This window comes from Hippoglossus stenolepis, chromosome 18, assembly GCF_022539355.2.
Source record: "Hippoglossus stenolepis isolate QCI-W04-F060 chromosome 18, HSTE1.2, whole genome shotgun sequence".
Classification (NCBI taxonomy): domain Eukaryota; kingdom Metazoa; phylum Chordata; class Actinopteri; order Pleuronectiformes; family Pleuronectidae; genus Hippoglossus; species Hippoglossus stenolepis.
In genome coordinates, this window is record NC_061500.1 from 10,892,597 (window position 1) to 10,907,648 (window position 15,052).

The following is a 15,052-nucleotide window of genomic DNA, read 5'->3' on the forward strand; positions in this document are numbered from 1 at the left end:
TGGATTTATGTTACTATCATTTACTTTTAACCACTGCTTGAAGTGAATGTGAATGTTTTTAGTCGGGTATATTTATGTACTTTCCTATTCCTGGGTCTTGTCCATGACAGGCACAATATATTGGACGACAGGCACAATATATTGGATTTGGTAAGAGTTAGAGTTATGCATGTTTTCATTCCAGCCAATCATTTGATCAGGTTATTTTAATGCATTTCAGTCTAGACTTTAACTCCATCTTTTCCATAAATCGTGTTGCCACTGAAACCATCAAACATTATTATATCACTTCTTGTAAGGGGGGCTGCAGGTGTTGAAACTTGATCCTCATTGATCCAAAAATGTGTTTTTCTTTTCTTCAACAAGGCGAGCCGCTGTGTAACAGTGTTTATATTGAAAAGCTAAGTTCCAATGAACCGCACTGAACGGCTGGACTGCAAATCAGCATCTTTTTGGATCACAAATAAACAGGATTAAAAACACCACTTAAATGGGACAGTGCAGCAAAAATGCTTGGGGGATGCTGTTAAGTCACACTGATGTTTAATTCAATTCACGCAGCTTATGCAGCCTTTTAACCAGAAGGCGAAATTAAGGGAGGATGAAGTCTTTAAACATAACCCAGTTTAGTTTGTATTTAGACAAAATGTACCCCCATCCCTTCCTGTTCAGTTATACTAAACCTTGTTCTGCATCTGTTCACTGTGAATCTGCAGTATTTAGTTTGCTTTGATTTAGAAAGAGTTCTTCACATATCAAACTCCAATTAAGTCCCATAGAATTCTACAAAAACTGTTGCCCTCTGCTGGTCATTTGAGGGAATACAGGATCCTGGTACTTCTGCATTGGCTTCACTTTGCAGACCCCTGTCGTCCATTTCTATTTAACCCGTCTCAAAACACTTTCCTAAATACTTGTTAATATGTTTAAAATGATATGTTACATGAATCTCTCTGTGACACATTTTGCCCCCAAATTCTATGTGTTTGCGAGGACGACATTTCAGTTCATCCCTCTAGAATTCAGCGTTCATGCCTTTGTTCGGCCCGTCTTCCTGTCTCCCAGCACGCTCACCTTTCTGGTACTGCAGCCAGAGCTGCTGCTGGGCCTTCTTGCTGGGGAAGTAGATGCTGCAGCTGAGCTCGGAGCCGTACAGGGCCTCGGACACGTAGTGGCTGCCGTACTCCTGGAGAAACGCCAGCAGCTCCTCACGTGTGCTGTCTGCCGACAAAGTCTTCAGTACTTTGGAAAAACCTGCCAGGTCATGAAGGAGAAAGAGGATGAGGGATTTTTGTCGTTAAATTTAATACTGTAATAATACAACAATATAAAGAATAAACAGTATATTAAAACTGTATAGGCTGGACAGTAAATACAACACAACATGTTTCTTTGTTAATAATCAGCGTTCTTAACCTGCCTGTGTGGAATGGCCTGTGTTAATAGTCAGGAGCTACTTCACACTGCTACGTCTCATTTTTTGAGTGCAGATATTTTTATTAACTTTCTAGGTTGCAAAGAGAAGTAAGAAATAAAATCCTACCTGGTTTATCTACAATAGAGATTTTTCATAACATTGAACTGAATTTGCTTTATTCGCATGTATTACTTATATTTACTGAACTGCTGTTGTTTTTTCATACATTGCATGTCGGTTCACAAGTTCACAACTTTTCAAAGTAAAAGCTCTGTAATTCAGCATTCAGCATCATTAAGCATTACAGCAACAAAACAAGCATGGTGCTTTTACTTTGAAGACAAACTGCTGAACCGGAAGTGATTCTATGAATGTTGCTGCCATGATGGAGATCAACACTCACGACTGAATGTATGTGTCAGTTCGATATGGTGAAATATCAGAAGACATAGACTGAAGGCCCACTGCCTCACCCCCACTGACACCTACGAAGCACTGGTCGCCTGTTTATTCAATTTCATATATAATATAACGTATGGGGCAGTTTAGGATCCACATACCAAGTGTGAAGCCGATCAGATGAATGGTTCACGAGATATGCGTTCCACATAGAGACAGAAAGACAGACTGTGGAATCAGTAGGTAGATTTATGGATGTGGTGTCATTTGTATCATTCAGCCACTGACCTGTGGACAAGGTGATGGAGCTGAGTTTGACTTTGTACAGGTTGCTGCGGACTCTCCACTGTTGAACCATAGGGTAGCCCACCGCCTCACTGAATTGGGCCTCTCCTAAGTAGGGCAGAAGAAAAGGAAAGAAAAGGAGAACAAGGAGACAATTTAAGACAGAGGGAGATATAAGGATGTCAACAAATCCAACAATTCAAAAGAAATGAGAAAAGTCGGCCTCGTAAAGAGCAGCGGAGATTCGGAATAAATGAAAAGATAAATAAAATCCATCATTTCATTGGAACGGTTTATTGCAGACCCATTGTTATCCATTATTGCCTTAACATTGTTTATTATCGCGGGCCCATATCCCGGCTGCTCCCAGATCAATGGCAGATATATAGTGCAGCTTGAACTCCAATTGGATTGCTGACATTAGAAGTGAGTGCAATCTTGCCTCTCTCTGCAATTCAATTACCCAACTTCCAACACCGGTTTAGGAGTAAAGCCACGAAAAAGTGAAGAAGCAAAAGAAAATAAAAATAAACAGCTTACAGGAACCTCGTTTCGGCGCCTCTGGAAAGTGTTTTATACCTGGGACGCTCATGCAGAGTGAAAAAAAGGGCAATTTGTCTCTTTGTGTATGTGTGTGTGTGTGTGTTTGCATCCAATTCTGGTGAAAGCAGAACCCTAGTAAAAAAAAAAAAGAAGCTAAATAAATAAAATCCTCAGGGGTCAGTGTGGACCGAATGCCAATTTAGCTAATGGAGGGATTAGGGAGCAGAGGTGGAGGTGCAGGTTTCCAGCTAAATATTTAAGTGAGTCCCCCACAGGATGGGGTGGAACAGTGGAGAAAAGGATAAAAGGATGAAAGGATGAACTAGGAGGTTAAGTGTTAAGAGTTTAGAATATCTCATATTTATGTGTGCGGGGTATGGATAGAAAAGAATACGGAGAGATAAGCCTATATCCTTTTAAACGACTCTGCACAAAATGGGCAATATATCAGCAACAGGAACACGCTGACATTTTACATTTTCCCGTTTCTATATAAAACTTGTTGTGCTTCTCTCAGGTGAATAGTGATGCTCACAGATAAATAATAAAAACGGTCTTAGGCTCTGGAGCTTCACAACTAAAACATTGCAGTGGGCTTTTCAAACAGGCTACTTTATGTGTTGAAAATGAACACGGGGGCTTTGTTTTCCCATTGGCTTTTAGTCGGCTCAGAATATCTAAGGACATAAACCATGATCCAGAGAAGATCATAGAGCTGCCACTGAAATATGCAATGAATCAAATTGCTCTCCATGAGAGAGATAAAGAAGAAAGAAAAGCACATATGCATTAACTTGCTGTACACACGCTGTACTGGGGCAGCTGTGGCTTGGGGTCGGTGGTTCAATACCTGCCTCCTCGAGTCTGAATCCTTGGGGTAAGATACTGAACCCCAAATTGCCCCTGACGGCTGTGATGAATGGGTGAATGCGACTTGTACTGTAAAGTGATCGATAAGTCTGGAGAAGCGCTAAACAAACACAGTCCGTTTATTTCATTACACTCACCTGAGAGGAGCTGCAGGTTCGGCAGGGGCTCCGACAAGACCCCTCGACATTGTTCCTCTACAGGTAAGGGGATGACCATGAGGCCATCGGCGAGCTGGGGAAAGTCCTTAATGAAATTGTTGTCCCTGAGAAGCAAAGAAAGAAAAGTAGAGATTTTATCCATCCATCCATCCATCATCTAAACTGTTTATCCTTTGAGGTTCACGGGGGGAAGTGGAGGGGGACACCCTGGACAGGTCGGCCAGTGGATACATACAGTACGAGACAAACAACCTTTGTACTGTGGGAGGAAGCCACAGAAAACCCACACAAACACGGGAAGAACATGCAAACTCAACACAAACAGACCTCCAGCCAAACCAGGGTTTGAACCGGGAACGTTCTCGTTGTGAGGCGACACTAACCAACCACCGCACCACCATGCCACCCATAGTCATTTCTCCGGCACACTAAAACAAATAATGCCAACACCTAGAACAGCTGTTAATATTCACAAGGTCCAGTAGTTCTTTATTAAAAAGAAAAAAAGCTAGCCCACCTTTTTTGTGTTTCCTCTGTTTCTTTGTGGATTTTGTGTTTGATAGTCAGAGTTGCGAGCTCCACATTCTGAACTCAATAGAAAGCAGCTCAAACAACAGTTCACAAAGCAATATCCACAATCCCTGCATGTTCCAGCTCCCCATCCAGCTGCCGGCCTCCTGAATCATTCAGAGACGGGGATTTGGAGACTTCACTGTTTTTCACTTGCAAGTTTTTTTTCTTCTGTTAGGTGTTGATATTTTTCTGGTCTCCTCGGCTTCATAGAGGTTAGAATAAAGGAGCTTATTGGGTGAATATAATTATTAACTCCATGTTTAACCTCTAAAGACAACAAAGTGTGGGTAGTAACTCGTTCCATCAAGGAGCGACAGAATCAAAGATTTCCTCACCGAATGAGTAAACAGAAAAAAAAGCATGGGTGCAAGGCCAGAACGTGCGTGCGTGTGTGTGTGTGTGTGTGCATGTAGCTTGGCAACCCAATAAAGAAAACAGTTGTGTCCCCGAGTCTGAGGGCAAAACAGAGAGCTGCATGCTCAGATAAGAACAGACCCCTCTGAATCTCTTTTTCGCTTTCTCTTTGCTGCGGACGATAAGTACATGAAAGAACGGTAATGTGAAAAGAACTGTGAAATATTGGGGGGGAGAGCAGAAGAGAGGAAGACCGACATCCTGTGCTATAGCAAGAGGTAATAAAGAACGCCTATAAACGAACACTGCATATTAACTCTAGGTAGGTTTTCAAATCTTTTCACAATCTATTTGCACTTGTTGACAAATCACTTGCAGAACAAACAGCAGTAGTCTGTTTTTATCTGTTTTGTTCAGGAGACGGCTCTGGTTGAACCAAAGCAGCTGCTGTTTATTTCCTGTTAAAATAAAAAATGAGTTGTCATGCTGCATTCTGAGAGCATGGCACGTGGCAGCAGCCTATTTCCCATGATCCACCTCTATGGGACCAAGTCTCCAAGAGCAGACCTTGTGCCACGGAGCCTCAGACGGGTTGGTGGGGTGGTGCGTATGGCTTCACTCTCCTTGATATCATTTTTTCATCCTGTTTCTGTCTCTCTTCTCCCTTCCTCTAACCACAAAGCCGGTTAGACGCAATCACGGCCCCGGTTGTTACAGTGGAGGGGTGGAAGGATTGACTCAAGGGCAAAGGATGAGAAGAGAGAGGCAGAGAGGAGGTGCTATAAAAAGATTACCGTGGCTTATGCTCACAGAAAACATATTGATTGCTAAATTAAATCAGCCAGCTTCACGCCGAGGCTCAGGGAACTTTTCGGAGGAGGCGGTGGCGGAGGCGGCGGCAGCGGCGGCGTGGACCGAGATGTTATGTGGCTTTTACAGATTTTCAAACCTCAGATGCGGACTGTCCTTGACACTCTGCGAGAGTTCCTTTTCTTTGGCCACTTTGCTCACATTCTGAAGCTGAAAGACCTACGCTGATACACAACAGTTCACCTCAGAGTTGCTCCAAATCAGAAGTGAAATCTGATTCAATTTGGAGGATTAGAAAAAATAAAATAGTGTGATGGCTCAGGTCTTTGCGGTGCCAATAAAATCATTAAATGTCCTTAACCTTCTCCTTCTACCGTCTTCTTGAGGGAAAATATCTGAGTCAAGTGTAGATTGTTGTTACCTTCACCCCTGAAGTAAATCAGTCATACTGAGGGAACTGCTAGATTCGAGTGTGTAATTTGGTGCAGCGGGTGGCCACTGTTGGACCGAGGCAGAGGTAAACGCTCTTCTGAGTGCCACTCTAGTTGTGTCCGCTCCTTTTTGCAGAGGTCAAATGGTGAGACAAGAAGTTTAGAGAGTGTTGTTCCTGCAGATTTGATTACCGATGTAAAGAGGGCACAGCTTTGTGTGTGTGTGAGTGTATTTCTGCAGACGGCTCATTAGAAGACGAGACATTTATATTTTATTTTGTTATGAATTTATATTTATTCTTTATTGAACAAGGAAGGTTTATAGACTGTATATAAAGATGGACAACATGGTAGCGACCCAAAAGTGAAGCCGAAAGGCCTCGATCGCTACCTGGTGGCTGGCTTCAGTATAGGTCACTAATACCTCATTCTCCATGTTTCTGGATGGGACATGGACCAAAGTTAAAAGTCAAAGAACACGTCAAATAAAACTGTCATTGTTGGTATAGTTCACACTGCTGTTTGTTCAAATGTTAATTTTTCTGGTAAGTTTGTTTTTTATAAGTTCTTATAAAAAGAGGAACCAAAATGTCATAAGCGACAGTTGAGACGGACTCGCAACGGGACCTCGCTACCGTGGCTCTGTGCCCTGACTGCACAGACTCCAAATGTGCAAGACGGCAGCACTTGTACCTGAGATATTTTGGCTTAATTTCTTTGTAGCTCGAAGTGGAGACCCATTGTCCATCTTTGTATGTAATCTATGGGAAGGTCTCACTGAGATACAATATCTCTCCTGCCAGGGAGCTGTGGTCAACATGGATGGAAAATGATACAAAAAAAAGTTTAATTTATAAAAATACAAGCAGGGACAGATAACATAGAAAACACACTAAAATAAAGCGAACATACCAGAGCACAGAATAGAAAAACTGCACAGTATGGTTTAGCTGTTAGCCGAGCATGGCTGACGCATCTCACCTTAGAAGGACAAATTAACGGTAATGAGAAGACGGACTCGGCGTAATGAGTTTAGGCAGCAAACCTGCCAATAAGCCTTACTCACGGCAGACATTTTGAATTGTTAAACGCAGGTGTAACATTAATAATGACTGCATCCTGCCCAACTGCTCCAGGACCAAGTGTATGCTAATGAGTGTGCTGACCCACTTATACTACTCCCTGACACTTAAATGGAATGGAGCCATCACTATTTATCATTCTTAGTTACATCTGTGCTTTTCCTGCAGTGGTAAAATTGTGAAGATGCACACCTAGCTGTGCAATCTCTATACTTTATTAAACTGGATAATTATCTCCATAACAAACAAATCACTGAACATGCTGGTTCCATTAGCCCATAACCCACCCCGAGTTTCGACTAATTTTTCACATAATACATGATGACATTTTGGGGTGTAAATAAAACAATTAATGATGACTGAATTCCATTTAGCTGTTTCAGCTTTAGGGTCCTGGTATTGTGAATGCTCTCCGTCTCACTGCCATTACTCACTGGATGACTGAAACACCACCATTTTGCAGATGTGCAACATGTCAGCGTGTTCATCTTCATAAACTTTTTCTGGTTTCATTTAACTCCTTCCAATCTATTCTATCTCTCTTAAGGAGCTCAGGTAAGGGTTGTGTGTACATACTGCCACTAATGAAGACAAACACAAGGAGCTGAAAATAATAATAAGTCTCAAGATACCATTCACTGAGCCAATCCTATAATAGCTCATATTGAATGTGGGGCATATCATATACTATATTTATATAGCACTTTCAGACAAAGAACAACCCAAGTACACACACCCACACAAATACACAGCCCAGGTACATCCATGGTGGTACTTCACGGATTCCATTTTGACTGCATGCCTGCCTGCCGAAGATGGTAGAATCTTTATGGATGGCCATGGATGGTAGGAGTTCAACATGCAATATAAGCACACATACAAAGTAAGGGTTTGATAGAGATATAACAAAACTGGAACTGAATAACTGCTATCATTGATGTATGCAATCCAGATATATTATCTACTGTTGTTGTCAAATATAGCAAAGAAAAAGAAAAGAAAATACTTATTAATATGCGAGTCTGTAGCCACCTTATTTGTTATCTTATATTAACTCTACATCAAGACCTTCTCCATGGTTCAATCTTTAGTCCTTCCAGGTACTCAACCAATTATTTTACCAACCAAGCTTACTTCACACTGACAAACACGCACATACACACAAAACCTCCCACACACCACAGACCACATGTGTGAGTCCGGACTTGCCGGGGCAAAGCTCACAAACTTGTGTATTTACTCATGTTTCTTTCAGGGCCCATGTGTGTTCATTAGGATCGGTGGACACTGGGCTCCCTCCTGGAAAAACAGACCTCCCATCCTACTCCAGTGTAACACGTGTGTAACAAACTCTGCCCATTTGAACGGGAGTCTCAGAAAAACACCAGCTCCACCGGCCAGTGTGTGATAAAATGATATCTGTTGGGATGAATACAAATGTTCCAGACGAGTTCATGCATATACATTAAAGCTCTGACTCTCCCTGTCTCCGTGTCTCTTGCTGCCCTCTGTGTGCACCATTTCAATTCAAGCCCAGTAACAATACATCTGATTATTAAAGCGAGCCAGAGCTCAGGTCTCACAGGCAAATACATATTTTTGGGGGTATTTCACAGCCAGGCATCACTGTCAGTATTTCTCCCCTGGTAGGGTGTAACAATTGTTCGCCGTTTGCTCAGCCTGGTCTCCAGCGGTAACCCGCTCTGCATCTCCTTTTCCTTCCGTCTCTTATTTGCTCTCATAGCTTCATGAGCATTAGCTACACGTCATTTGGAAAAATGTTCTCGGCATCAGTGATTCAGACACATTAAACCACAGTCACTACGTCTTAACCACAACATCTCAGTTCATTATCTTCAACCTGAAGACTCAATCTTGATAGCACTAAAGGGTAATGGTGCTTTTTTAATAGCGAGGGCTGGGACACTTCTTCTTAGGCAGTTTGTCCCTCTCACACCTACTGCAAACGATAATGAAAAGGTGACATTTGGCTAAAAACTTTGAAAAGCTAAAACAATATAAATGTAGTATATAGGCCACTTTGAGGGCTCTTTGTCTCACCTCAATATCAAGCTCTTCAGGTTTGAAACAGCACGCGCCAACATTCAGAAACCATATTTTACCAGCAACTGTGGGACAGCCGTCTAGTTGGATTTCAGATGCATCCATAGTTTCCAGAGAAGACCGAGCCCCTTTGCTTTGGACAATTAGGAAACCAAAGTGGGAACCACGCAGGATGCTCCTTCAAATTCAGAAGCTGCTTTTGTGGACAGATGCAAGCACTGCAAATCATACTCAGAACTACTGATTATAAACGTCATTGGTGCTAATATTACACAATTTATATTTCTAAACTAGTTCATGTCTTGTCTCTCAGGAAGAGACTATGTGGTGTTCCTTAGTGAATCGGCGTCATCTAAAACTGAGGTCACTTGTTTCACTCATGTTTCACTCAGGGGTCTATTCTGTGACGGACACATTTTTCACTCAACGTGCTGCCACTGGGTAATTGATTGTTTCATCAATTGTTGATGTTAGACATTTATATAGTTGCTTGTCGACTGTTGATGAATCCAATTGATTAACTGTCTGGACTCATTAAACAATTAACTACGACCACAAAGCATGAAACAGAAGGATGTCAGTGTTGTCTCTGTCCTGTCGGTCTCCTGCATTTTACCATCTCAGAAACAACCTTTCCTTCTGAAGGAGGACACTGAAAAACTTTGATTTCTTGCAGAAGTGACTATTGTGACGTTCTGTTCTCAGAATCCAGCTTTGGATGATCGAAAACGCTGCAGTATGTCACCTAACCAGAACTAAACATTACTGTAGTTTTAAAGGCTCCCTGATCATTTTAGAAATATTTCAAGATTCTGCTTTCAGTTTATAGATCCCTTCTGATTAATAATCTGATATGTAGGTTGAAGGTCTTTGAATTCCTCTAACTCTGGTCTCCAAAATAATTGAACTATGGAGATGCTGAATTCTGTGTAATGAGCCAATCATCTGATCTTGACAGCTTCAAATGACACCTTCAAACATTTTTAGACTGGACTTGTTTGTATACAGTATGTATACATGCCATATGTGTGTTCATCCTTTGTTTGCATGTGCGTATATGCATGTGCTGTTTGTATTGTCCAACTTTTCTAACTTGAAGGACTTGCTGTATGCACTGTGCTTTATAAATAGTTAGGTTATTATTTGTGTTGTTATTGTTACTGTTCCTGTGCCCATTCTTATTTAAGTCCTGCTGATTGAGCTTGTGTTACCTCTCAGGCCAAAGCTAAACAAGGAAGTGGCCTTTAAAAAAGTTACACACATTTACAGAAGATGATAAATTCACTCATCATGTTCTTATTCAATCCCAACAAACAGTTTCTGTGACTGCATTCAAAGGGATCTGTGTGTAGCCATGTTTAGCCGAGTCCCTGTTGACTCGGTCAAGGGTGAGAGGAAGGTGAAGCTTTAAGGTTGAGGCCAGAATACTGTCAACTTTTACAGTGTTATCATTAAAACTTCATTTTTTTGTCGATATGAGTTAAAAATTATGAACCGAGGATGCTGGACTCTAAGTCCAAATATATTTCCTGATCTAAATTTTAATGCCCGCCTATTACTTTTTAAAGTCGTGCTCCGTTAACACAGTCCTGTCAAATAATCGAGCACTCAATTGCATTTTAATGGCCACTCACAGAATAACACTGAGACTGGAGAAGTTATGATACTCTGTGGAATTGAAGAGTCTGCATTTTCTGTAATGATAAATAAATATCTCACTTAATGCAAGGGAAAGGAGAAAAGAGCACAAGTCATACTGTTCACCACTAGAGGCTGCTCTTTCTCTGTGCCAGAGGAAAGGTTAATAGTAACAGGATTAGTCCAGAAACATCAGATTTTATGTTGCGGCTCCTTATGTGAGGATGTATGGGTTCCTTTTGCTTTTATTCTGACAGACTCAAAGAAAAAATCTGCACATAGGAACTAAAGCACAGAAAGAACTCTGGGATCTTTCAGGGTGAAAATGAAAAAAATATTAAATTATTAACAACAGAAGGTGTCAGGATCCATAAAATGTAACTTTATATTACATTAATAATCACATGTATTGCACCCTAACAACACCAACAAATATCTGGCTATTATGTGAGGATGTACAGTACGTGAATGCAGCACACGGGGTATCGGGCAGAGCGCTGGAGTTCAGGGGTGAGCTGGCGGCAGACGAGACTTTGCAGAACGTGTCAGATGGGAAGTGATTGCAGTGCTGACTGAGGTGAGAAGATTACTTATCGGCCGGGATGCCAGACGAGGAGAGTTCCAACCCGAGGATGGGGTTGAGGAGTCGGGACGGGGGTTGAGCGATGGCCAGTTCACCGCAGGGAAGGGAGGGACAGTGATTCAGAAGCCGAGTGCGAGGCAGTAGGGTTGAATCATGATCTGGACATATGGAGGGGGGGGCGTTGTGCCCTTGGTAGCCTTGGAGGCTTGCAACTGGGGGGGCTGGAGCATTCTGGGTAAGGGTGTTGGAGTGGATGCAATTGGGCCAGGAGGGAGGAAACAGCTTTGTATGAAATACAAAAGAAGAACTTGACAAAGGAAACACTTTCCTGACTGATGTCAATCTTTTACAGTGAAAATAGAAATCTTATGGAAGTAGTCGACCTTGGCCGGTTGACAGATGACAGGAAGTAGAAGAAAACAACTAAAAGGAAAAAAGTTTGTTGCCAATAGACTTTCCCCACTCGCCTACAAATTGAAAACAAAATGGAAACATTATGACAAAGGCTCTGTGCCATGCTTCAACTACAGCTACATTCTCTAAGTTGTAAAACAAACATCACAGTTCCACCCAGGGTTTAATCGTATTTTAAATATACCATGAAACAGCAGTGAGTGGATAATAGCTGTTCTACTCATGTGGTGTGGACTCATCCACCATCCACATAAACACGAGAGCCAGAAAACAACCAACAGAAAATTTGACGTATACAGCAAGACACAGCATGTTTGTAATTTCTATGGCTGCCACGCTGTTTGGATTCGTCCCTAAATGGGATAATTACTCAGCGTTAGAAAGAGATGTGCGCAAACAAAAGGCAGCACAGACAAATGAAAAAAAAAAAACACCTTGTACAAAACAGAGTTCTCCACCACGAAATATGCAAAAAAATAAAATAAATGAAGGCAACTGAATGGGAAAACTGAAATCTGAGCCTTGAAGGTTCATTGTGAATCTTGATATTCAGCATCATTCGATCGGCAGTGTGGAATAAAGAGGCTGCTTAATAATTTCAAACACTGTTCCTCCAAACACAATTTCACTTGGCTGCCATTGTACACCACCAACTACTCAATTATTTAAAGAGTTAAAACCAGATTTCCTCTCATGGTATCTAACGGTTCCTTCTCCATTGACCCACAATATTTCTGCTCTAACTACAACCAAATGACAAAATGTATGTTTCCAGTGACAACGCCCTGATTATTCCACATACAGTACTCCATATGCATAGTTTTCTGTTGAACTATACTGAAAGACAAAGCTTCTTTCAGACATGCACTGAACTAATCTCCTGAAATTATCCGGAGGGGTTGAATGTGAGAACTCAAATGTCCAAGTACGTTGCTACAGATATTTGTTGCTCAAGTCCTCAAGTAAAAACTCTGATTGACTGTGAGCGAGTGGGCACGTTGACGGTGTTTCTAACATGCGACAGACGAACAACTTGAAAAACCTAAAGGAATATAAATGTCTCAGGATGAAAAACATTTGCCAAACACGTGGGAAACACACACAAACTTGGAAACAACAAGATTTTAGAGCCATTGGTGATAAGTGCCGGCATAAATTTGAGCGAATCCATCCTTATATATAAAAAAATAAAAGGAAGGGAATGAAATTTCAAACGGTACACATTTATATTCCTGATTGAATTAATGCATGTGAATGATACCGCTGTATCAAATTATTTCTGAATTAAACATTTAATGAGCGCTATCACCTAATCAATCCAACCCCGCTTCGCTTCCAGTTATTTCTTCGCCCTTTGCCCTTGAGAGCCATCCGGCAATTTGTAGGCCTGCACGGATTTATGAGGTCTGGGGGGTGCGCTGCCGATCCAATCGCATGTAATATGTTTAATAGCTGTAATATTTGTTATTTGAGTAAACGCTGGGTGCGAGCGGGACGTGTCAGATGAGTCATAACCAAGATAAAGCACCCGCTGTCCCCCAGGACACAGGCCCCAGATGCAGAGTTAAAGAGTTATTAAAGGCCAGGATAAAAAAATTCAGGGTAATGCTCAGTGCAATAAAACAATCAGAGATGTTTACCTCGAGACCGGTGTTACAGTCTCTCATTACAGCTGCAGCCACAGCCTCGGCTGATGAACGATTCCACTGAGAGGAGGAGATCTGGTGACTTTTCATGGCCAATATTGATTAGGCCTGGGAGGTGATGCTGTCAATGGAACAGCCTCTGATATAGAGTGCGCCGCCGCGTTTGTTGTGTGCATGCAAATTGGCGTCTGAGGGTCTAATTTAGCCATCAAGGTTTGGAGAAAATTAAAATACGCCTCGGTGCGTGGGAGTGTTAAGCCTGCTCCTTTTTTTTTTTTGGAGGAATATGACATTACTCATTGTTTTTGTCTCCGTCTCCCCTTCAGACACACAAAACCACTCAACCTCACGTCTTCTCCCCCGGGTCGCCGCATACAATCGGAACACGCGTGTGAAAAGACTCTTTTTTATGGTACTTTGATATCTCTGTTGGCCTGCCTTAGGAAATTGCGGAAATGAGCTGTGGTGGCCAGAAGCATTACCATAGAGATGAAGCTTTCCTAATGCGGAGTGAGGGGTCATGCAGGCGAGCAAGCTGCGGACCTGATTAGAGCCACTGCTTTTCTACTTTTTTATTATTCCACTTGCACTTTATTTCCACTTTCCCTGCTCTCCCCCTGATTGTGTCTTTACAGCTCCTGTCTCTCCCGATCTCCCCCTCTACTCTACCTCTCTCTGTCCCCCTTTAACTCTCGCCCACTCGCAGACTTAACTGCGTTACGAGGAGCCAAGTTAAAAACTCTCTTCCTGACAGACTCTTATGTCATCACCTCGAGAGCAGAGTGGCTCTTGTGAGAATTTCGACAGAGGACAATACAACAGGTTCTTTTTTTTTGCCCTTAAAATTGGGCACAATGATCAAGAGGCACAACAGTTTGAAAATCCTCCACTCGAAAAAAACAAGTCACCAGGCGAAGGACATAGGAGTATTTAGTTTTTGTCTATTTGATCGAGACGGTAGAGCAAACTGCCTCTTGAAAATTTTGAATGTCAAAAATGAAAATTTACAACAAGGAGGATTGTGCACAATAAGAAAATTAGAAAAACAAAACTTTGCTCTGAAACTAACAGAAGACCTTGACCCACGTGTATGGTTTACTTATGCGTGTGTGTGTGTGTGTGTGTGTGTGTGTGTGTGTGTGTGTGTGTGTGTGTGTGTGTGTGTGTGTGTGTGTGTGTGTGTGTGTGTGTGTGTTTCTGGGTAGCTTTCATATTCTGTTTTATTAGATGTGTTTATGCATATATTTAATAACAGTGTTTATCGACTGTGTGCATCCATCCTTCATTTACCCAAACAGGGCTGCCTCATGCTGGGGTCAGACAACAACATATTTCATTCTGTTAAGGTGGTAATACTGTCGGATTAGGTGATTAACGTAAACAAACATGGCGTCTAAAGGGGTGTGTCCGATACTGGCTGTCTTGTAGTAGAAAAAAATCTTTCCTCCGTTTCAGAGCTCTAACAACAACATCATTCCTTTCTCCTCTATCAGTGGTTTAGGAGTTAGAGCGGGTCGTCCACAAAACCAGAAGGTCAGTGGTTTGATCCTCAGGTCCTTCACTCTAAATGCCAACGTGTTCTCGGGCAAGATATTGAACACCGAAATTGCCCCTAATGGCTGTTTTTGAGACGTTGTATGAATGTGTGTGGGAAGGGGTGAATGTGGCTTGTACCTATATAAATACGCTGAATTCATCTCTTCCGGCAGAGCGCTGCCAGCTTTGCTCCTATTGGTCGACATCACAGAGGGGACGAAAAAAATCAAACACGCCAGCCTTTCTGTT

The 15,052-nt window shown here is 42.0% G+C and overlaps 1 protein-coding gene across 2 annotated transcripts in view; it reads right to left on the reverse strand.

Annotated features, from left to right (window-relative positions):
* The window catches only part of LOC118125850 (astrotactin-2), a 248,262-nt gene that overhangs the window by 57,016 nt on the left and 176,194 nt on the right, over positions 1-15,052 (reverse strand). Inside the window, exons 14-16 of one of the 2 annotated variants that reach the window (XM_035184886.1) lie at positions 3,652-3,776; positions 2,105-2,209; positions 1,075-1,242 (exon numbers count right to left, since the gene is read on the reverse strand). In XM_035184886.1, the coding sequence (XP_035040777.1) occupies positions 1,075-1,242; positions 2,105-2,209; positions 3,652-3,776 (398 nt within the window). Of the gene's footprint in view, positions 1-1,074; positions 1,255-2,104; positions 2,210-3,651; positions 3,777-15,052 lie in introns of both variants that reach the window. The other variant, XM_035184885.1, reaches the window with a different exon arrangement.